The 25,004-nt window shown below is 46.0% G+C and overlaps 1 protein-coding gene across 2 annotated transcripts in view; it reads left to right on the top strand.

Annotated features, from left to right (window-relative positions):
- Nucleotides 1-25,004, top strand: part of bsnb (bassoon (presynaptic cytomatrix protein) b) — a 147,207-nt gene that overhangs the window by 104,980 nt on the left and 17,223 nt on the right. For both annotated transcript variants that reach the window (XM_041887189.2, XM_045222991.1), the window contains exon 5: nucleotides 833-7,456. In XM_041887189.2, the coding sequence (XP_041743123.2) occupies nucleotides 833-7,456 (6,624 nt within the window). The remainder of the gene's footprint in view (nucleotides 1-832; nucleotides 7,457-25,004) is intronic.

The raw sequence follows: 25,004 nt of genomic DNA, 5'->3' as shown, positions 1-25,004 counted from the left end.
TTGGAAGAATGTTCAATGGACAGATGAGTCAAAAGTATAACTTTTTGGACGACATTAGTGTCATTATGCCTGGCGAAAACCAAACACTGTATTCCACAGTAAGAATCTTATATCAACGGTCAAGCATGGTGGTGGTAGTGTGATGGTTTGGGGATGCTTTGCTGCCTCAGGACCTGGACGACTTGCCTTAATAGAAGGAACCATGAATTCTTCTGTATCAAAGAATTCTACAGGAGAATGTCAGGCCATCCGTCTGTGAGCTGAAGCTGAAGCGCAGCTGGGTCATGCAGCAAGACAATGATCCAAAACACACAATCAAGTCTACATTAAAATGGTTAAAAAGCAACACATTTGAAGTTTTGGAATGGCCCAGTCAAAGTCCAGACATAATCCCAATTGAGATGTTGTGGCAGGACTTGAAACGAGCAGTTCATGCTTAAAAACCCACAAATGTTGCTGAGTTAAAGCAGTTCTGTATGCAAGGGTGGGCCAAAATTCTTTTCCACAGCACTGAATGTATTACATTATCTGTTATAGTTGCATGTGCTTTGATGACTGAATTCCTTTCAATGTAATTATTGTCTAATGTCTTGCCAGAATAGTAATATAGCCTGTATAAGTTCTAGTGCTTTAATTCCAACCCCTATCATCTGTGAAACAAATGCTCATAAAAGTGACACTACTGATGAGTTAAGTGAAACGATAGGAAAGAAAGGGTGCACTGATGCCTGTAATATACTTTTTGCTATAGAAATAAATTAAGTCAGGGGGAAAAAGGACTGATGCTAATACTGGCCTCTGACCTCTCTCTTTTTTTCTCTCTTTCCTTCAGGATTCCAACAAGTCCAGCACACAGAGCCTCAGTGACACGGGCTACTCATCAGATGGGATATCCGGCTCAATGGGCGAGATCACAGGCCAGATCCAGGAGGATCCGGGGTTGAAGCTGAGTGAACGAGGCCCTTCCAGCCCCTCTGAGATAACCAAGCTGGAGAGCTCCATGCGGCCGCTGCTAGAGTCAAAGTCCAAGACCGCTACAGACCAGGGCCGGGGGAGGCCTCACTCTCTGTCCATTGGCCAGGACGAGGAGTACAACTCGGATGGGGAGGTGTCGGATGATCTCAGCTCCAAGCTGCGCCACGACTATGTGGAGGACAGCAGCGAGAGTGGTCTGTCCCCCTTACCGCCCAGGCAGAAGAAGTCCCATAAAGAAATTACAGATGAGGAGTTCATGAGGAGGCAGATCATGGAAATGAGTGCTGACGAGGACGAGATGGAGGAGGAGGAGGAGGAAGGGTACGGCTACCAGAAAACAAAAAACAAAAAGGATTTGGGGAAGGAGAAACGACGCAGCCTCACCCACCATTCCAGTAGTTTTGAAGAAGACACCAAGTGCGCTGACGGTGAAGACGACGAAGGTATGATGGCTTCCCAAGGAGGGCTGCGGCGGTTTAAGACCATCGAGCTGAACAACTCAGAGCATGACCTCAGAGAGCCAGAGCTGGAGATGGAGAGCCTGACTGGATCACCAGAGGAGCGGTCGAGGGGGGAGTATTCATCCACCCTCCCTGCCACCACTCCCAGCTACACCTCCGGCACGTCCCCTACCTCTGTGTCCTCCATGGAGGACGACAGTGACAGCAGCCCCAGCCGCAGGCAGAGACTGGAAGAGGCCAAACAGCAGAGAAAGGCTCGCCACCGCTCCCATGGCCCACTCCTGCCCACCATCGAGGACTCATCTGAGGAAGACGAGCTGAGGGAGGAAGAGGAGCTTCTGAGAGAGCAGGAGAAGATGAGAGATCTGGACCTGCAGAGGATCCGCAGCACTGCCAGGAAAACTAAGAGAGACAAAGAGGAGCTGAGGGCCCAGAGACGTAGAGAGAGATCCAAGACTCCGCCCAGCAACCTCTCTCCCATCGAGGATGCATCCCCAACGGAGGAGCTGAGACAGGCAGCAGAGATGGAGGAGCTCCACAGATCCTCCTGCTCAGAGTACTCCCCTTCCATGGATTCAGAGGCAGAGGGCTTTGAAATGATGGGCTCCAAGCTCTACAAGTCAGGAAGCCACCACAACCTACCCACGTTCATGTCTCTCTACTCCCCCACTGAAAAACCTACTGCCATTTCACCGTCTGACAAGACACTGAAAAGTGCAGAGGAGGTTTATGAAGAAATGATGAGGAAAGCAGAGATGTTGCAGCAGCAGCAGCAGGGACAGCCAGGAAGGCCAGGCCAACAACAAGGAAGTCCACAAAGGCAACCGGCTGGGACCACTCAGCCTGGCAATAAACAACATCTAGACACTGGAACTTCTCTAACACCTGGCTCCAGCCCCACACAGATCTCTGCACCTGTTTCCTTCTCCTCAAACGACCCACGTGGGTCTGGAAGAGGGATCCCCCAAGGAATCAGTGTGACACAGCATCTATCGAAAGAAACCCAAGACAGGATGAGGACGCAGACTGCCAAAATAGGGGGTGTTATCCCCCCGGCGGCTGGAAGACCTGCACAGGGTCAGGGACCAGCACAGGGGGTGCCTCCTCCTGACCCTGGAGTACCCTCCATCGCATCCTCCCTCTTCTCCTATTTCAAAGGCCCCAGTCCTCCTATTTCCCCTGCTCCCTCTCCCTCACAGAGCCCCACTCATTCCCCGTCCCCACGTCCCACAGGGCCTGGGGTGTCCCCACGACCCACAGGGCCTGGGGTGTCCCCACGACCCACAGGGCCTGGGGTGTCCCCACGACCCACAGGGCCTGGGGTGTCCCCACGACTCACAGGGCCTGGGGTGTCCCCACGACCCACAGGGCCTGGGGGGTCTCCACGACATTCTCAGCCTGGCGCTAGTGGCCCAACCTCCCCAGTACTGCCACAACAACATGGAGTCCAAACGCCACAAAAATCAGCGTCGCCACGCCTTGCAAGACAACAGTCCTCCTCCGACTCACCAGTAATGGTGATAACGCTGGGCTCTGAGACCACCACCAGTTCTGCCAAGCCTCTAACTGTAAACTCCTCCACTTCGCCCCTGTCCTCACCAACACAGGGTATCCGTCAGCCCATGTATCAGCAAAATATTCCTTCAACGAGCTCCCCAACATCCCCACAAATGCACCCACTGCACCAAACCCCTCAACACGGTTTACAGAGGCCCAAAACTGCAGAGAGGGTTAATATTGGTATGAGCATGACAATGACAACCACAGCTACCACATACAGTCGTGGGTCAATGTCAATGGAAAATATCTCCCTATGTAGAATCTCCAACGTTCCAGGAACCTCTAGGGTCGTGGAGCATGGCCAAATTCAAATGCATCCGAGTGGACCTGCATCTGTGGTGGACCTGAGAGCACCAATGAAGCCCACCCCAATCATCATGACAGACCAGGGCATGGATCTAACGTCTCTGGCAACTGATACAAGGAGGTATTCTCTCGATGCTGAACAACCACCCAGCCGTCACACAGCGGTGCAGGACCTGAATGCAGCCATGAACCTGAATGCACAAGAGCAGCCGCATGTGTCGGCGTCCACTCCAACAACAGTCACCGTGGCAGCCTCCATGTTTATATCTCAGCCGAAGGGGCATCCAGTGGTTTACGGAGATCCCCTGCAGAACCGTATGGATCTGGGGCAAGGCGTTGGATCAGCAATGTGTCTTACACAAACTAAGACACTCATCACTGACCCGTCCATTCCTAAGATTGATGCATGTCTGGAGGATCTGGGCATCCAGCAGCAGCAGCTCCAGATGCAGCAGCAGAAGCTCCTACAGCAACAACAACTCCTCGAGCAGCAGCTCCAGCAGCACCAGCAATCCTCTTTTGCTCGCTATAACCTAGCAAACCAGGTCCAGCCGCTGTTGCTGAAGAAAGACCTGGTGGTGAGCCAGACGAGCATTGGCAGTGCCCAGACTGTGGTCAGTGTCAGTGCAATTCCTAGAGTATCTCCCCTACCACCCCAGCCAGCATCTGTGGCTCCACTTTCCTCTAACACTCAACATGACTATTGTCAGGGTGGGCTTGCTTTGGAGTTGAAGAACAAGCCCACGGTCATGAACCTGTCCACGGGAAAGCCCCATGTCATGATGGTCCAACTGGAAGACAGCAATGCATCTCAGGCGGCCACAGTGACTCAGCTGGTCAAAGAGCCTCCTCCCCCTCCCCAGGTCCTGGATCTCACTGGTGGACAGATACAGAAACCAGAGAACCAAGTGGCTTGTTGTGACGTCGTTTACAAGTTACCCTTTGCTAGTAGTTGTGCAGGGAACTTAACTCAGAAGAATCTTACCACTGAACCTTCCCAAGTCACGCTTCCACCCCCTGCCTCACATTACAGTGTAAGCCAGCAGCAGCAGCAACAACAACAACAGCAGCAGCGGCAGCAGCAGCAGCAACAACAACAGTTGCAGCAACATCAACAACAACATCAACAACAACAACAACCTGGAAATAATGGCTACCAGACAGCAAGCATGCAAGGAGCAACAGAGGAGCATAAACCAATGCAGGGAGTCCCTCCATACCCTATACCCACTGGAGGGAGGCTTCAACCTTCCATGTCTGACACCAACCTGTCTAATGCAGGGCTTCAGTACTATCAGAGGACTGACCCTGGGGATCTGGCCGTGGATCTGAGCACCATGAATCAGACCTACGAACGAGGATATCTTGGCATTGGTGCGCAGTACGGATCCTACACAGACTTACGTCATGAAGGAGATATTGCAGGTCCTCCCTTGCCCCTGCGAAGGTACGGCTCCATGTCCAACATCAGTCAAGACTACGGCTATGGTCAGGCAGGTTTAACGGACGCCAACCTGGCACAGTATAGTGCCACCACTGCCAGAGAGATCAGCCGAATGTGTGCAGCTCTGAACTCTATGGACCAGTTCGGTCAACGGTACAGCAACCCTGAGATTATGCAGTATGGTGCTGGAAGAGGAGCAGGCCCTGAAGCCAGGCTCAACCTACAGCAAAGCTTAGCATCAATCCGAGCCAACCTACTCTATGGCCCCGACGGTAGGCCCACTGCACACGGCCAAGCCCTAACCAATCTGATCAATGCCAGACAAGCAAGCATACGGGCCTTATATCCGTCTGCAATGAGAGGAGCTGATGGGATGACATACTCCACCATCAACAGCCCAATAGCCTCTACCTTGCCAATAACCACCCAGCCTTCCTCTGTTCTGCGACCCATGCCACGAGGAATATACCGACCTTACCCTGCATGTGTAACTGCTGTACCACTGGCTAGCCTCACCAGGTTGCCACATGCGACCCCAAGGATGCCTCTGTCTACACAGGGACCTTACGGTTACGCTCCTCCCAACCAGTTTCCTACAACAGCTGGCGTTCCTGGAAATGGACCTGACACAAGCACCTCCACCCAGGAAGCTCCTGTCTACCTTGGGAAGCCTTCTGCAACTGTCGCTGTGCACACAGCTGCAACCTTACCACCGGCCCACCCGGTTTCTCATATAGGTGGACACAGTGTACCAACTACTGCAATGCCAATTCAGTCTGCAATCCAACAAACCCCCCAAACTCAAATCCAAGTGCAGAAAGTTACGACACACCCCCATACTCAAACTCAAATGCAAGCCCAAATCCATCAACAAATGCAGTCCCAAATCCATCAACAAATGCAGTCCCAAATACAGCAACAAATGCAAACTCAAATGCAACAACAAATACCAACTCAAACTCAAGCTTTGTCCCTGACTCAAACCCAGTCCCAGCTGATAACTCAGCCTCAGCCCCAGGCTCTAGTGCAGCCCCAGACTCAGCCGCAGCCCCAGCCCACTCCCCAGGCTGCAGCAGCCAGCACTACCATCGTTACTTCCGTAGACCCAGAGCTAGAAAAGGTAGAAGAGCGTTTGAGACAGCAGCAAGAGCAGATGCTGCAGATGGACCGAGAGCGCGTGGAGCTGGAGAAACTTCGGCAGATGCGCCTGCATGAGGAACTGGAGAGAGACCGCATGGAGCTCCAGAGGCACAGGGAGAAAGAACAAATGCTGGTGCAGCGTGAGATTCAGGAGCTGCAGACCATCAAACAGCAAGTCCTGCATCAGCAGCAATCAGAGAGGGAGACCCAGCTGGTCATGCAGAGGGAACAGCTAGCCCAGCAGAGGATGCAACTGGACCAGATCCAGTCGCTGCAGCAGCAACTCCAGCAGCAGTTGGAGGAGCAGAAGAGGCAGAAGACTGCAGTGGTTGAGGCAGCAGCTGCAGCCACAGCAGCCGAGGCAGCTGCTGCATCGGCAGCAGCAGCAGCTGCTGCAGCCACTCCCGCTCAAGGGGTAGTAGTTGGAGGAGGAACCCCTCAAGGTTTCATCATCTGTGACCAGAGTGGTAGGGTGATTCAACAGGACGGCCAAAGTGTGCAGTTCTGGCAACCCCACATGGAAGGGCAGGTGGTCCAAACAGTGGTGACCCCAAGGCCTATACCTAGCTCTACCTCTGAGATGTCCTTCAGAAACAGTGAGGATCAGGCGGAGTCCAGGGTCATGAAGAAGCGGAACTCTATGCCTCGTCTTAGGGACGGAGCAGAGGAGGAGCCGGTGAGGAGGATTGCAGATAGCTGCGTGCAGACGGATGATGAAGATGGCGAGGACAGGTATACGAACCGCAGGGGCAGGAGAACCAGGCGCATCGCCGACTGCAGTGTCCAGACAGACGACGAGGATCAGGCAGAGTGGGAGCAACCGGTTAGGCGCAGGAGATCGCGCTTCTCCAAGCACTCAGACTCTAGCGCGGAGGTCAAATCCGACGGAACCTCCAAAGTGTCCTCCTCCAGCATAGCCATTCAGACCACCAACGACTCCTCATGCCAGACTGAGACAGACCAGTTGGGCAGGGTCTCACCTGCAATCCACATCACTGCGGCTGAGACAAACAAGGTGGAGCTACTACACTACATCTCTGCTCCAGAGAGGACCCATAAGGGTGAGAGCTTAGCCTGTCAGACAGAACCAGAGGTCCAGTCTCAGGGGGTGGTGGCCCCTCAGCTCAGCGTCCCCACCACCATCAGCCCATACTCCACCACTATGCAGATGGTGGGCTCCACCCCATCTCCTCCCCAAGGGGTGGCCAAGTTCGAGAGGAGGAAACCCGACCCTCTGGATATCGGCTACCAAGGCCAGCAGCAGAACGACTCCCCGTCTCGCCAGCCTCCCAAGTCTCCTCAGGTGCTGTACTCCCCCGTGTCCCCGCTGTCACCCCATCGGATGCTAGAGACCACCTTCACCTCCCAGGAGAAACTCAACAAGGCGCACGTCACACCCCAGCAGAAAGCCTTCACTGCCGAGTCCCCTCAGCGTCATCAGAGCCTCCCCAGGCCCATCAAGAGTGTGCAGCGCTCCATGTCAGACCCCAAACCCCTCAGCCCCACCTCAGAAGACCCTGCGAAGAACAGGTTCTCACCTTATCATCAGCAGGCCCTCTCCAACAGTCAGGTATGTAATAAGTTACATTATTATTTTACTTTCACTTCAGTAACGTTCACATTAAAACCCTTTGAGACCCCCGGCTGCAAAAATGCAACATGTCCTACCTACCCTGCAAACAATACTAAATATATTCACGTCACCAAATAACTGATTAGAACACACTGTTTTGCAATGAAGGTCTACAGTATCCTACAGTATCCTCAACAGTACTCTCTGGGGTAGCAGCATGGTGTAGCCGGAGGACAGCTATTTTCCGTCCTCTTCTGGGTACATTGACTTCAATTAAAAAACCTAGGAGGCTAATGGTTCACACCCCCTTCCATAGACTTACCCAGTTATTATGACGACTTCCGGAGGAATCAGAGCTCTTGCAGCATGAACTGACATGTTGTCCACCCAATCAAAGGATCAGAGAATTAATCTAGTAAAGCATAAGGCACAGCTAGATAGCACAGCAGTGCATAAAATGTGGTGAGTAGTTGACTCAAAGAGAGAGAAAGACAATAGTTAAGCAGTTATGAACAAATGAATTTCTTAAAAAATTAAGGAGAAGCAGCAGACAAAAAGTATTCATACTCATTCTTTTTTCCATAATTCTTAATTTTTCCACATTTTGTTGTGTTACAGCCTGAATTTTAAATGGATTAAATTAAGATTTTGTGTCACTGGCCTACACACAATACCCCATAATGTCAAAGTGGAATTATGTTTTTAGAAATGTTTACAAATTAATAAAAAATGAAAGCTGAAATGTCTTGAGTCAATAAGTATTTATCCCCTTTGTTATGGCAAGCCTAAATAAGTTCAGGAGTAAACATTTGCTTAACCGGTCACATAATAAGTTGTATGGACTCACTCTGTGTGCAATAATAGTGTGTAACATGATTTTTGAATGACTACCTCATCTCTGTACCCCACATATACAATTATCTGTAAGGTCCCTCAGTCGAGAAGTGAATTTCAAACACAGATTCAACCACAAATACCAGGGAGGTTTTCCAATGCCTCGCAAAGAAGGGCAACATTAAATATCCCTTTGAGCATGGTGAAGTTATTAATTACACTTTGGATGGTGTATCAATACACTCAGTCACTACAAAGATACACGCGTCCTTCCTAACTCAGTTGCCGGAGAGGAAAGAAACCGCTCACCATGAGGCCATGGTGACTTTAAAACAGTTACAGAGTTTAATGGCTGTGATAGGAGAAATCTGAGGATGTATCAACAACATTGTAGTTACTCCACAATACTAACCTAAATGACAGAGTGAAAAGAAGGAAGCCTGTACAGAATAAAAAAGATTCCAAAACATGCATCCTATTTGCAATAAGACACTAAAGTAAAACTGCAAAGAATGTCGCAAAGAAATGCACTTTATGTTCTGAATACAAAGCTTTATGTTTGGGGCAAATCCAACACAACACATCATTGTGTACCACTCTTCATATTTTCAAGCATGGTGATGTCTGCATCATGTTATGGGTATGCTTGTCATCGGCAAGGACTAGGGAGTTTTTTAGGATAAAAATAAACAGAATAGAGTACAGGCAAATTCCTAGAGGAAAACCTGGCTCAGTCTGCTTTCAAACAGACACTGGGAGACAAATTCACCTTTCAGCAGGACAATAACCTAAAACACAAGACCAAATATGCGCTGGAGTTGCTTACCACGACGACATTGAATGTTCCTGAGTGGCCTAGTTAAAGTTTTCACTTAAAATGGCTTGAAAATCATTGGCAAGGCTTGAAAATGGCTGTCTAGCAATGTTCAACAACCAACTTGACAGAGCTTGAAGAATTTTTAAAAGAATAATGCGCAAAATGTGTACAATCCAGGTGTGCAAAGCTCTTAGAGACTTACCAAGAAAGACTCACAGCTGTAATCACTGCCAAAGCTGATTCTAACATCTATTGACTCAGGGGTGTGATTATGTATGTAAATTAGATATTTATGTTTTTCATTTTCAATACATTTGCAAAAATCTGTTTAATCAATTTTGAATTCAGGCTGTAACACAGGTTAGTTGAGGTAATTAAGGTAACATGTATACTAAACAAAAATATAAACGCAACAATTTCAATGATTTTACTGAGCTACAGTTCATATAAGGAAATCAGTCAATTGAAATAAATTCATCAGGCCCTAATCTATCGATTTCACATGAATGGGCAGGGGAGCAGCCATGGGGTGGGCCTGGGAGGGCATAGGCCCACCCACTTGGGGGCCAGGCCCACCCACTGGGGAGCCAGGCCCAGCCAGTCAGAATGAGTTTTTCCCCACAAAAGGGCTTTATTAGAGACAGAAATACTCCTCAGTTTCATCAGCTGTCCGGGTGGCTGATCTCAGACGATCCCGCAGGTGAAGAAGCCGGATTTGGAGGTAAAATCAAATTGTATTTTATGTGGAGGTCCTGGACTGGCGTGGTTACACGTGGTCTGTGGTTGTGAGGCCGGTTGGACGTACTGCCAAATTCTCTAAAACGGCTTATGGTAGAGAAATTAACATTAAATTGGCAACAGCTCTGGTGGACATTCCTGCAGTCAGCATGCTAATTGCACGCTCCCTCAAAACTTGAAACATCTGTGGCATTGTGTTGTGTGACAAAACTGCACATTTTAGATAGGCTTGTAATTGTAATGATCGTGCTGTTTAATCAGCTTCTTGATATGCCACACCTGTCAGGTGGATGGATTAACTTGGCAAAGGAGAAATGCTCACTAACAAGGACGTTTACAAATTTGTGCACAAAATTTGAGAGAAATAAGCTTTTTGTGCATATGGAACATTTCTGGGATCTTTTATTTCAGGTCATGAAACATGGGACCTACACGTTGCATATTGCGTTTATATTTCTGTTCAGTATACAGTACATGTAGGTAGGGGTAAAGTGACTATGCATAGATAATAAACAGCGAGTAGCAGCAGCGTAAAAAAGGGGGTCAATGCAAATAGTCTGGGTAGCCATTTGATTAACTGTTTAGCAGTCTTATGGCTTGGGGGTAGAAGCTGTTAAGGAGCCTTTTGGACCTAGACTTGGCGTTCTGGTATCGCTTGCCAGTACCGCTTTCCGTGCAGTAGGTTTGTGTAACACGTTTCTCCATGAAGTTAAACTCAGACATATCAGAATTCACAAAGTCAAACACAGAATGCGCATCTCGCCCACTTGACACGTCAAAGTAGCCCAAGAAACGTGCCTGAATAAAGCCCTGATTATCCACATACCTGACGATAACTGACAACTTTGAGCAGAATGGTGGCACCATAGGTCCCAGAGTGGTGGGAAAATTCTGGACCCTATAGGGCAGGGTTCCCCAACTGGCGGCCCGGGGGCCGAATTTGGCCCGTGGGTGGTTTTATTTGGCCCACCAAGTTCTTTTTTGTTGTTGGACATAAGACTGTAAATAAAATACCAGCAAATCAGCTCCAAGTTATTAGAATTTTGGAAATCTGTTCCGAAGTATTCCCACGCATAAGAGAGCGACGTGATTGTATACAAATAATAATAATTAATAACAATTGATTGGATTTATATAGCACTTTTCTACTGAGGTATTCAAAGCGCTTTACATAGTAAGGGGAAACTCACGTCATCCACCATCAATGTGTAGCACCCACCTCAGTGAAATACGGCAACCATTTTTGTGCCAGAACGCTCACCACACATCAGCTATCAGGTGGAGAGGTGAGGAGTGATACAGTTGAAGTCGGAAGTTTACATACACCTCAGCCAAATACATTTTTTTCACAATTCCTGACCTTTAATCCTAGTAAAGATTCCCTGTCTTAGGTCAGTTAGGATCACCACTTTATTTTAAGAATGTGAAATGTCATAATAATTGTAGACAGAATGATTTATTTCAGCTTTTATTTCTTTCATCACATTCCCAGTGGGTCAGAAGTTAACATACACTCAATTAGTATTTGGTAGCATTGCCTTTAAATAGTTAAACTTGGTTCAAACATTTCGGGTAGCCTTCCACAAGCTTCCCACAATAAGTTGGGTGAATTTTGGCCCATTCCTCCTGACAGAGCTGGTGTAACTGAGTCAGGTTTGTAGGCCTTGTTGCTCGAACACGCTTTTTCAGTTCTGCCCACAAATTTTCTATAGGATTGAGGTCAGGGCTTTGTGATGGCCACTCCAATACCTTGACTTTGTTGTCCTTAAGCCATTTTGCCACAACTTTGGAAGTATGCTTGGGGTCAAGGTCCATTTGGAAGACCCATTTGCGACCAAGCTTTAACTTCCTGACTGATGTCTTGAGATGTTGCTTCAATATATCCACATCATTTTCTTTCCTCATGATGCCATCTATTTTGTGAAGTGCACCAGCCCCTCCTGCAACAAAGCACCCCCACAGCATGATGCTGCCACCCCCGTGCTTCACGGTTGGGATGGTGTTCTTCGGCTTGCAAGCAGCCCCCTTTTTCCTCCAAACATAACGATGGTCATTATGGCCAAACATTTTCATCAGACCAGAGGACATTTCTCCAAAAAGTACGATCTTTGTCCCCATGTGCAGTTGCAAACTGTAGTCTGGCTTTTTTATGGCGGTTTTGGAGCAGTGGCTTCTTCCTTGCTGAGCGGCCGTTCAGGTTATATCGATATAGGACTCGTTTTACTGTGGATATAGATACTTTTGTACCTGTTTCCTCCAGCATTTTCACAAGGTCCTTTGCTGTTGTTCTGGGATTGATTTGCACTTTTCGCCATAAAGTACGTTCATCTCTAGGAGACAGAACGCGTCTCCTTCCTGAGCGGTTTGACGGCTGCGTGGTCCCATGGTGTTTATACTTGCGTACTATTGTTTGTACAGATGAACGTGGTACCTTCAGGTGTTTGGAAATTGCTCCCAAGGATGAACCAGACTTGTGGAGGTCTACAATTTTTTTCTGAGGTCTTGGCTGATTTCTTTTGATTTTCCCATGATGTCAAGCAAAGAGGCACTGAGTTTGAAGGTAAGCCTTGAAATACATCCACAGGTACACCTCCAATTGACTCAAATGATGTCAATTAGCCTATCAGAAGATTCTAAAGCCATGACATCATTTTCTGGAATTTTCCAAGCTGTTTAAAGGCACAGTCAACTTAGTGTATGTAAACTTCTGACCCACTGGAATTGTGATACAGTGAATTATAAGTGAAATAATCTGTCTGTAAACAATTGTTGGAAAAATTACTTGTGTCATGCACAAAGTAGATGTCCTAACTGACTTGCCAAAACTATAGTTTGTTAACAAGAAATTTGTGGAGTGGTTGAGAAACAAGTTTTAATGACTCCAACCTAAGTGTATGTAAACTTCCGACTTCAACTGTATATGCCAATTAGGAATGAGGGGGATGATTAGGTGGCCATGATGGAATGTGGCCAGGTTGGGAATTTAGCCAGGACACTGGGGTGAACACTCCTACTCTTACAATAAGTGCCATGGGATTTTGATAGACCACAGAGAGTCAGGACACCCGTTTTAACGTCCCATCCGAAAGACGGCACCCTACGCAGTGCAATGTCCCCAAATGTAATCACGGTTTGAAATGCTTATGTTTTAGTAATAATAATAATAATAATAAGTTTTTAGTCAAATGTTACATCTGTTTGGGCTTCATTCTGTCAATTTGCAGTCTAAAAATGTATTTTTATTATGTTACGGCCCCCCGACCATCCACTCAAGAAGAAATTGGCCCGCGGCTGAATCTAGTTGATGATCCCTGCTATATAGGGTATGACAGTGATTAATCAGTTGTGAAAAGTTTTTGTACAAGCTATGATGGGACCAGTTTTTCTAATCAGGTCACATGGTTTTAAAAAAACTCCTGGGAAAAACCCCTGGCCCTGGGGAGGATGAAAACCCTGCCAAACTGCAGCAACCTTATACTTGTTCATATGAATTATATTTAGACTAGACTAACAGGGGTGGTTCCTCTACCCAGACACAGAGACAACAACTGATCGACAATAGAACTCACAGGGCTGAGCTTGCTTCATGCATGTTTGCATCATGCAGGCCTATGCAATTGTAGGCCTAATAAATAATTAACTCACAGGCCTCCCGAGTGGCGCAGCGGTCTAAGGCACTGCATCGCTACAGACCTGGGTACGATCCCAGGCTGTGTCGCAGCCGGCCGCGACCGGGAGACCCATGAGGCGGTGCACAATTGGCCCAGCATCATCTGGGTTAGGGGAGGGTTTGGCCAGCCGGGATGTCCTTGTCCCATCGCGCTCTAGCGACTCCTTGTGGCGGGCCGGGTGCATGCACGCTGATTTCGGTCCAGGGCTGTACGGTGTTTCTTCTGACACATTGGTGCGGCTGACCTCCGGGTTAAGCGAGCAGTGTGTCAAGACGCAGTGCGGCTTGGCAGGGTCGTGTTTTGGAGGACGCATGGCTCTCGACCTTCGCCTCTCCCGAGTCCGTACGGGAGTTGCAGCGATACAACTATCAATTGGATATCACGAAATTGGGGAGAAAAAAGGGGGTAAAAGTACAGAAAAAATATATATATATTGATATAACGTATTTCTATACAGTATTGGTTAATGTCGTTGATCTCTTATAGAGAGGATAAGGACACGCCATGGGTTGTTTATGTCAATGGTGGGTGACAGAAGGTCTGCGTGCCAAGATGGATTGGGGGCCACTTGTGCTAATTTTAGAAGGAGTACGTGATGGAATAGCCTGGCTAGGGTGCCACACGATACCATGTAAGGAGATCCTATTGTAGGAGATGAGTGACACTCAATAATGGTTGGCAACTGTTGGATGGAATTAGCTCTGAAAGCATTATATAACTGATAGGTTTTTCTATGTAAGTCATTCGGATGACAATAGGCTACGCCCGTACCGCTTGTCATATGAATCCAGTACTGTAACTATTAAATAACTATGAATCAACTCTCCATCTAAGTGTTCAACTACTCTCTTGCATCCTAAACTTCTCAATACCAGAAAACTCGTCATAACAGATATCCATATATATTTATTTTTTACTCACAGTCTATGTCATCACTATTATGTTGATTGATTAATTCCAGTTAACAATTTTGGATTGAAAAGTTATAGGCAGCCTAGCCAGCCCAAGTTTGAATATAATCCAAATTTCATCACATTCACATTTTCTGCTGACAAACAAATGGACTTTAAATAAATAACCCTACCAATTTGTTTACCCTGAACAGATGGACAGGACGTAAGGCTGTATGCAGTTGGTATTATTAGTAGCCTACAGTTGATCAGACTGAAAAATAGTCTCGTTTTCATCCCATACAGCATGTCAGATCTCTCATGTTTAGGTGTAGCCTAGACTGCTGCAACATTTATGTTATGAGTTTTTGCTTGTGTCTGTCCCTGAGTGATTATGTGTTATCACCTTTGCTAAATAAATACCAGAGGAAAGTAGAAAGCCTACTTGAGGGGGAGTGAAAAAGTATATTTTAATATATTACAAGTATACTAAAGTATACTTAAATATACAAAAAATTCCAGTAATATAATTTTTTCTAGTACAGTGGGGAAAAAAAGTATTTAGTCAGCCACCAATTGTGCAAGTTCTCCCACTTAAAAAGATGAGAGAGGCCTGTAATTTTCATCATAGGTACACGTCAACTATGACAGACAAAATGAGAAAAAAAATCCAGAAAATCACATTGTAGGATTTTTTATGAATTTATTTGGCAAATTATGGTGGAAAATAAGTATTTGGTCAATAACAAAAGTTACTCAATACTTTGTTATATACCCTTTGTTGGCAATGACACAGGTCAAACGTTTTCTGTAAGTCTTCACAAGGTTTTCACACACTGTTGCTGGTATTTTGGCCCATTCCTCCATGCAGATCTCCTCTAGAGCAGTGATGTTTTGGGGCTGTTGCTGGGCAACACGGACTTTCAACTCCCTCCAAAGATTTTCTATGGGGTTGAGATCTGGAGACTGGCTAGGCCACTCCAGGACCTTGAAATGCTTCTTACGAAGCCACTCCTTCGTTGCCCGGGCGGTGTGTTTGGGATCATTGTCATGCTGAAAGACCCAGCCACGTTTCATCTCCAATGCCCTTGCTGATGGAAGGAGGTTTTCACTCAAAATCTCACGAAACATGGCCCCATTCATTCTTTCCTTTACACGGATCAGTCATCCTGGTCCCTTTGCAGAAAAACAGCCCCAAAGCATGATGTTTCCACCCCCATGCTTCACAGTAGGTATGGTGTTCTTTGGATGCAACTCAGCATTCTTTGTCCTCCAAACACGACGAGTTGAGTTTTTACCAAAAAGTTATATTTTGGTTTCATCTGACCATATGACATTCTCCCAATCCTCTTCTGGATCATCCAAATGCACTCTAGCAATCTTCAGACGGGCCTGGACATGTACTGGCTTAAGCAGGAGGACATGTCTGGCACTGCAGGATTTGAGTCCCTGGCGACGTAGTGTGTTACTGATGGTAGGCTTTGTTACTTTGGTCCCAGCTCTCTGCAAGTCATTCACTAGGTCCCCCCGTGTGGTTCTGGGATTTTTGCTCACCGTTCTTGTGATCATTTTGACCCCACGGGGTGAGATCTTGCATGGAGCCCCAGATCGAGGGAGATTATCAGTGGTCTTGTATGTCTTCCATTTCCTAATAATTGCTCCCACAGTTGATTTCTTCAAACCAAGCTGCTTACCTATTGCAGATTCAGTCTTCCCAGCCTGGTGCAGGTCTACAATTTTGTTTCTGGTGTCCTAGTGCCAGACGTGTCCCTCTGCTTAAGCCTGTACATGTCCAGGCCTGTCTGAAGTTTGCTAGAGTGCATTTGGATGATCCAGAAGAGGATTGAGAGAATGTCATATGGTCAGATGAAACCAAAATATAACTTTTTGGTAAAAACTCAACTCGTCGTGTTTGGAGGACAAAGAATGCTGAGTTGCATCCAAAGAACACCATACCTACTGTGAAGCATGGGGGTGGAAACATCATGCTTTGGGGCTGTTTTTCTGCAAAGGGACCAGGATGACTGATCCGTGTAAAGGAAAGAATGAATGGGGCCATGTTTCGTGAGATTTTGAGTGAAAACCTCCTTCCATCAGCAAGGGCATTGGAGATGAAACGTGGCTGGGTCTTTCAGCATGACAATGATCCCAAACACACCGCCCGGGCAACGAAGGAGTGGCTTCGTAAGAAGCATTTCAAGGTCCTGGAGTGGCCTAGCCAGTCTCCAGATCTCAACCCCATAGAAAATCTTTGGAGGGAGTTGAAAGTCCGTGTTGCCCAGCAACAGCCCCAAAACATCACTGCTCTAGAGGAGATCTGCATGGAGGAATGGGCCAAAATACCAGCAACAGTGTGTGAAAACCTTGTGAAGACTTACAGAAAACGTTTGACCTGTGTCATTATCAACAAAAGGTATATAACAAAGTATTGAGACATTTTTGTTATTGACCAAATACTTATTTTCCACCATAATTTGCAAATAAATTCATAAAAAATCCTACAATGTGATTTTCAGGATTTTTTTCTTCTCATTTTGTCTGTCATAGTTGACGTGTACCTATGATGAAAATTACAGGCCTCTCTCATCTTTTTAAGTGGGAGAACTTGCACAATTGGTGGCTGACTAAATACATTGTTTCCCCACTGTATCTGAAGGAGGCTGACACTTGGCAACAAGTGGATCTTCCAGCAAGACGATAACACCAATCACAAATCATCCACAAAGAAATGGTTAATTGACCACGACTTTTTGGGGGCTGAAATGAAAAATTACATAAAATATAAAGTGGATTTTTCTCTATCCTCCTCTGATTCAGAATATATCATTTTTTATAGTCATGGCATGCTTTTTTAAGAGCTATTGAAGATTGAAATCCGACATAAGAAAATAAAAATAGAAGTGGATTGTTCTCCATCCACCCTTGATTCAAAATATACAATTTTCATAGTTATGTCATGCTTGGTTCAATAGCTGATGAGAGAAGACTGAATATCCACCGAATATCAATCAATCAATCAATTTTATTTTATATAGCCCTTCTTACATCAGCTAATATCTCGAAGTGCTTTACAGAAACCCAGCCTAAAACCCCAAACAGCTAGTAATGCAGGTGTAGAAGCACGGTGGCTAGGAAAAACTCCCTAGAAAGGCCAAAACCTTTCTATGAGGGGTGGCCAGTCCTCTTCTGGCTGTGCCGGGTGGAGATTATAACAGAACCATGCCAAGATGTTCAAAAATGTTCATAAGTGACAAGCATGGTCAAATAATAATCAGGAATAAATCTCAGTTGGCTTTTCATAGCCGATCATTAAGAGTTGAAAACAGCAGGTCTGGGACAGGTAGGGGTTCCATAACCGCAGGCAGAACAGTTGAAACTGGAATAGCAGCAAGGCCAGGCGGACTGGGGACAGCAAGGAGTCACCACGGCCGGTAGTCCCGACGTATGGTCCTAGGGCTCAGGTCTCTCAGTTGGCTTTTCATAGCCGATCATTAAGAGTTGAAAACAGCAGGTCTGGGACAGGTAGGGGTTTCGTAACCGCAGGCAGAACAGTTGAAACTGGAATAGCAGCAAGGCCAGGCGGACTGGGGACAGCAAGGTGTCAGCATGCCCGGTAGTCCTGACGTATGGTCCTAGGGCTCAGGTTCTCAGAGAGAAAGAGAGAACGAGAGAATTAGAGAGAGCATACTTAAATTCACACAGGACACTGGATAAGACAGGAGAAGTACTCCAGGTATAACCAACTAACCCCAGCCCCCCGACACATAAACTACTGCAGCATAAATACTGGAGGCTGAGACAGGAGCGGTCCGGAGACACTGTGGCCCCATCCGAAGAAACCCCGGACAGGGCCAAACAGGAAGGATATAACCCCACCCACTCTGCCAAAGCACAGCCCCCGCACCACCAGAGGGATATCCTCAACCACCAACTTACAATCCTGAGACAAGGCCGAGTATAGCCCACAGAGGTCTCCACCACAGCACAAACCAAGGGGGGGCGCCAACCCAGACAGGAAGATCACGTCAGTAACTCAACCCACTCAAGTGACGCACCCCTCCTAGGGACGGCATGAAAGAGCACCAGCAAGCCAGTGACTCAGCCCCTGTAACAGGGTTAGAGGCAGAGAACCCCAGTGGAGAGAGGGGAACCGGCCTGGCAGAGACAGCAAGGGCTGTTCGTTGCTCCAGAGCCTTTCCGTTCACCTTCACACTCCTGGGCCAGACTACACTCAATCATATGACCTACTGAAGAGATAAGTCTTCAGTAAAGACTTAAAGGTTGAGACCGAGTCTGCGTCTCTCACATGGGTAGGCAAACTGTTCCATAAAAATGGAGATCTATAGGAGAAAGCCCTGCCTCCCGCTGTTTGCTTAGAAATTCTAGGGACAATTAGGAGGCCTGCGTCTTGTGACCGTAGCGTACGTATTGGTATGTACGGCAGGACCAACTCGGAAAGATAGGTAGGAGCAAGCCCATGTAACGCTTTATAGGTTAACAGTAAAACCTTGAAATCAGCCCTTGCCTTAACAGGAAGCCAGTGTAGGGAAGCTAGCACTGGAGTAATATGATCAAATTTCTTGGTTCTAGTCAGGATTCTAGCAGCCGTATTTAGCACTAACTGAAGTTTATTTAGTGCTTTATCCGGGTAGCCGGAAAGTAGAGCATTGCAGTAGTCTAACCTAGAAGTAACAAATGCATGGATAAATTTTTCTGCATCATTTTTGGACAGAACATTTCTGATTTTTGCAATGTTACGTAGATGGAAAAAAGCTGTCCTTGAAACAGTCTTGATATGTTCGTCAAAAGAGAGATCAGGGTCAAGAGTAACGCCGAGGTCCTTCACAGTTTTATTTGAGACGACTTTACAACCATCAAGATGAATTGTCAGATTTAACAGAAGATCTCTTTGTTTCTTGGGACCTAGAACAAGCATCTCTGTTTTGTCCGAGTTTAAAAGTAGAAAGTTTTCAGCCATCCACTTCCTTATGTCTGAAACACAGGCTTCTAGCGAGGGCAATTTTGGGGCTTCACCATGTTTCATTGAAATGTACAGCTGTGTGTCATCCGCATAGCAGTGAAAGTTAACATTATGTTTTCGAATAACATCCCCAAGAGGTAAAATATATAGTGAAAACAATAGTGGTCCTAAAACGGAACCTTGAGGAACACCGAAATGTACAGTTGATTTGTCGGAGGACAGACCATTCACAGAGACAAACTGATATCTTTCCGACAGGTAAGATCTAAACCAGGCCAGAACTTGTCCGTGTAGACCAATTTGGGTTTCCAGTCTCTCCAAAAGAATGTGGTGATCGATAGTGTCAAAGGCAGCACTAAGGTCTAGTAGCACGAGGACAGATGCAGAGCCTCGGTCTGACGCCATTAAAAGGTCATTTACCACCTTCACAAGTGCAGTCTCAGTGCTATGATGGGGTCTAAAACCAGACTGAAGCATTTCGTATACATTGTTTGTCTTCAGAAAGGCAGTGAGTTGCTGCGCAACAGCTTTTTCTAAAATTTTTGAGAGGAATGGAAGATTCGATATAGGCCGATAGTTTTTTATATTTTCCGGGTCAAGGTTTGGCTTTTTCAAGAGAGGCTTTATCACTGCCACTTTTAGTGAGTTTGGTACACATCCGGTGGATAGAGAGCTGTTTATTATGTTCAACATAGGAGGGCCAAGCACAGGAAGCAGCTCCTTCAGCAGTTTAGTAGGAATAGGATCCAGTATGCAGCTTGAAGGTTTAGAGGCCATGATTATTTTCATCATTGTGTCAAGAGATATAGTACTAAAACACTTAAGTGTCTCTCCCGATCCCAGGCCCTCGCAGAGCTGTGCAGATCCAGGACAGCTAAGCCCTGGAGGAATACGCAGATTCAAAGAGGAGTCCGTAATTTGCTTTCTAATGGTCATGATCTTTTCCTCAAAGAAGTTCATGAATTTATTACTGCTGAAGTGAAAGCCATCCTCTCTTGGGGAATGCTGCTTTTTAGTTAGCTTTGCAACAGTATCAAAAATAAATTTTGGATTGTTCTTATTTTCCTCGATTAAGTTGGAAAAGTAGGATGATCGAGCAGCAGTGAGGGCTCTTCGGTACTGCACGGTACTGTCTTTCCAAGCTAGTCGGAAGACTTCCAGTTTGGTGTGGCGCCATTTCCGTTCCAATTTCCTGGAAGCTTGCTTCAAAGCTCGGGTATTTTCTGTATACCAGGGAGCTAGTTTCTTATGACAAATGTTTTTCGTTTTTAGGGGTGCAACTGCATCTAGGGTATTGCGCAAGGTTAAATTGAGTTCCTCAGTTAAGTGGTTAACTGATTTTTGTCCTCTGACGTCCTTGGGTAGGCAGAAGGAGTCTGGAAGGGCATCAAGGAATTTTTGTGTTGTCTGAGAATTTATAGCACGACTTTTGATGCTCCTTGGTTGGGGTCTGAGCAGATTATTTGTTGCGATTGCAAACGTAATAAAATGGTGGTCCGATAGTCCAGGATTTTGTGGAAAAACATTAAGATCTACAACATTTATTCCATGGGACAAAACTAGGTCCAGAGTATGACTGTGGCAGTGAGTAGGTCCAGAGACATGTTGGACAAAACCCACTGAGTCGATGATGGCTCCGAAAGACTTTTGGAGTGGGTCTGTGGACTTCTCCATGTGAATATTAAAATCACCAAAAATTAGAATATGATCTGCTATGACTACAAGGTCTGATAGGAATTCAGGAAACTCAGAGAGGAACGCTGTATATGGCCCAGGAGGCCTGTAAACAGTAGCTATAAAAAGTGATTGAGTAGGCTGCATAGATTTCATGACTAGAAGCTCAAAAGACGAAAACGCCATTTTTTTTTTTGTAAATTGAAATTTGCTATCGTAAATGTTAGCAACACCTCCGCCTTTGCGGGATGCACGGGGAATATGGTCACTAGTGTAACCAGGAGGTGAGGCCTCATTTAACACAGCAAATTCATCAGGCTTAAGCCATGTTTCAGTCAGGCCAATCACATCAAGATTATGATCAGTGATTAGTTCATTGACTATGACTGCCTTTGAAGTGAGGGATCTAACATTAAGTAACCCTATTTTGAGATGTGAGGTATCACGATCTCTTTCAATAATGGCAGGAATGGAGGAGGTCTTTATCCTAATAAGATTGCTAAGGTGAACACCGCCATGTTTAGTTTTGCCCAACCTAGGTCGAGGCACAGACACAGTCTCAATGGGTATGGCTGAGCTGACTACACTGACTGTGCTATTGGCAGACTCCACTAAGCTGGCAGGTTGGCTAACAGCCTGCTGCCTGGCCTGCACCCTATTTCACTGTGGGGCTAGAGGAGTTAGAGCCCTATCTATGTTGGTAGATAAGATGAGAGCACCCCTCCAGCTAGGATGGAGTCCGTCCCTCATCAGCAGGTCAGGCTTGGTCCTGTTTGTGGGTGAGTCCCAGAAAGAGGGCCAATTATCTACAAATTCTATCTTTTGGGAGGGGCAGAAAACAGTTTTCAACCAGCGATTGAGTGCTGAGACTCTGCTGTAGAGCTCGTCACTCCCCCTAACTGGGAGGGGGCCAGAGACAATTACTCGATGCCGACACATCTTTCTAGCTAATTTACACGCTGAAGCTATGTTGCACTTGGTGACCTCTGACTGTTTCATCCTAACATCGTTGGTGCCGACGTGGATAACAATATCTCTATACTCTCTACACTCGCCAGTTTTAGCTTTAGCCAGCACCATCTTTAGATTAGCCTTAACGTCGGTAGCCCTGCCCCCTGGCAAACAGTGTATGATCGCTGGGTGATTCGTTTTAAGTCTAATACTGCGGGTAATGGAGTCGCCAATGACTAGGGTTTTCAATTTGTCAGAGCTAATGGTGGGAGCCTTCGGCGTCTCAGACCCCGTAACGGGAGGAGTAGAGACAAGAGAAGACTCAGACTCAGACTCCGACTCGCTACATAATGGGGAAAACCGGTTGAAAGTTTCTGTCGGCTGAATGAGCGACACCGGTTGATCATTCCAACAGTATTTCCCTCCAGAAGCCATGAGAAAGTTGTCCGGCTGCGGGGGACTGTGCGGGGGGATTTATACTAACGTTACTATCTGTACTTACTGGTGGCACAGACGCTGTTTCTTCCTTTCCTACACAATTACCCTTGCCTAACGATTGCGTCTGAAGCTGGGCTTGTAGCACAGCTATTCTCGCCGTAAGGCGATCGTTCTCCTGTATATTATGAGTACAGCGACTGCAATTAGAAGACATCATGTTAATGTTACTACTTAGCTTCGGCTGTTGAAGATGTTGACGAACCATGTCCAGATAAAGCGTCCGGAGTGAAAAAGTTGAATGAGGGAAAAAAGTTGCGATGGAAAAAAGGAAAAATAAAGTAAAGTTGGCAGCAAAAACGCACAGGAAAATGACTCTTCTGTCTCGGGATAAAACGTCCGGGGTGAAAAAGTTTAACGAAAAAAGATGAGTGAGGACAAAACTAAAAAGTTGGTAAATTTGTTGAACACAGAGATTGATTAAACGTTTATTAAAAGTAAAACGTGAATAGTTTGGCAGGTAGCCAAGTAGCAGCAAACAGCACAGCAGCACGGAGACAATGCGGAAGCGAGAAACAAGAGGGCGTCAACTTATCCAATATAACACTCATTTTACCTTGGTATCTCAGTCTTCGGACTTGGGATATCAAGGATCGGGAAAGATTTTGAATAGAGGAATGGTCTAACATCCTTCCCAATGTGTTCTCCAATCTCATAAAACATTTTACAAAAAGGCTCAGTGAACAGCGTACCACTTTTAGCTGAACAGCGTCCCACTTACCTTAAAACACCCATACCATTTAATTACTTTACTTATAATGGTTTGGGACTTCTGGGACAGTCACGTGACGTCCTGATGACTAGTAAAACAAATGTCTTGAGAACATTTTACAAACGTCCTGACATGGTCCTCAGTGACATCCTCGGAACTTACAGGGAACTAGACAAAGGTCCCCCAGAGAACGTTCCTTTGGGACCATCATGAAACGTCCCCTTGTGGTCATTGAATGTCCCATGGATAACGTCCAATCAGAACCAAATAGGAACTTTTTCCTAATGTTCCCTAATGAACATCAAAATACCTTATTATAACGTTATACTGTGACCAAACCGGGACCTGTACTGAACATGCTCTTAAGGTCCCTATGTTAACGCCATGTTTTAATGTTCCTAGAACGTTGTCAGAACGTCAGTGGGATAACGTCGCGCCGAAACCCTTAAAGGGACCTAATGGGAACGTTGCCTAATGTTCGTAGGACATCCCCTGTTTGCTGTGTAAACTCATGTCTGATGCTACATAGTTCATCTCCTTAGACCTAGATGTAACTATTAGTAGCAATTGTTGTGTGTCCTGTCTTCTCTAAAATATAGAGATTATGTAGAAAAAGAAAATCGAGAAATAAACATTCTGAGCCAGAGCTAGAGGTATTTTTGTGTTGCAAAAACGCATTTGCAAAAATGACCTAAATCATAATGACCTGATATGAAAATAAATACATACATTTATTATTTTGAAGAGAACAAGCATTTAACAACTCTGCATACAAATAATAATAATTAATAACAATTGATTGGATTTATATAGCACTTTTCTACTGAGGTATTCAAAGCGCTTTACATAGTAAGGGGAAACTCACGTCATCCACCATCAATGTGTAGCACCCACCTCAGTGAAATACGGCAACCATTTTTGTGCCAGAACGCTCACCACACATCAGCTATCAGGTGGAGAGGTGAGGAGTGATACAGTTGAAGTCGGAAGTTTACATACACCTCAGCCAAATACATTTTTTTCACAATTCCTGACCTTTAATCCTAGTAAAGATTCCCTGTCTTAGGTCAGTTAGGATCACCACTTTATTTTAAGAATGTGAAATGTCATAATAATTGTAGACAGAATGATTTATTTCAGCTTTTATTTATTTCATCACATTCCCAGTGGGTCAGAAGTTAACATACACTCAATTAGTATTTGGTAGCATTGCCTTTAAATAGTTAAACTTGGTTCAAACATTTCGGGTAGCCTTCCACAAGCTTCCCACAATAAGTTGGGTGAATTTTGGCCCATTCCTCCTGACAGAGCTGGTGTAACTGAGTCAGGTTTGTAGGCCTCGTTGCTCAAACACGCTTTTTCAGTTCTGCCCACAAATTTTCTATAGGATTGAGGTCAGGGCTTTGTGATGGCCACTCCAATACCTTGACTTTGTTGTCCTTAAGCCATTTTGCCACAACTTTGGAAGTATGCTTGGGGTCAATGTCCATTTGGAAGACCCATTTGCGACCAAGCTTTAACTTCCTGACTGATGTCTTGAGATGTTGCTTCAATATATCCACATCATTTTCCTTCCTCATGATGCCATCTATTTTGTGAAGTGCACCAGTCCCTCCTGTAACAAAGCACCCCCACAGCATGATGCTGCCAACCCCGTGCTTCACGGTTGGGATGGTGTTCTTCGGCTTGCAAGCAGCCCCCTTTTTCCTCCAAACATAACGATGGTCATTATGGCCAAACAGTTTCATCAGACCAGAGGACATTTCTCCAAAAAGTACGATC

Source organism: Coregonus clupeaformis, chromosome 10, assembly GCF_020615455.1.
Source record: "Coregonus clupeaformis isolate EN_2021a chromosome 10, ASM2061545v1, whole genome shotgun sequence".
NCBI lineage: Eukaryota > Metazoa > Chordata > Actinopteri > Salmoniformes > Salmonidae > Coregonus > Coregonus clupeaformis.
The sequence above is the reverse complement of the archived record's forward strand: the minus strand, read 5'-3'. Positions and strand labels throughout refer to the sequence as shown.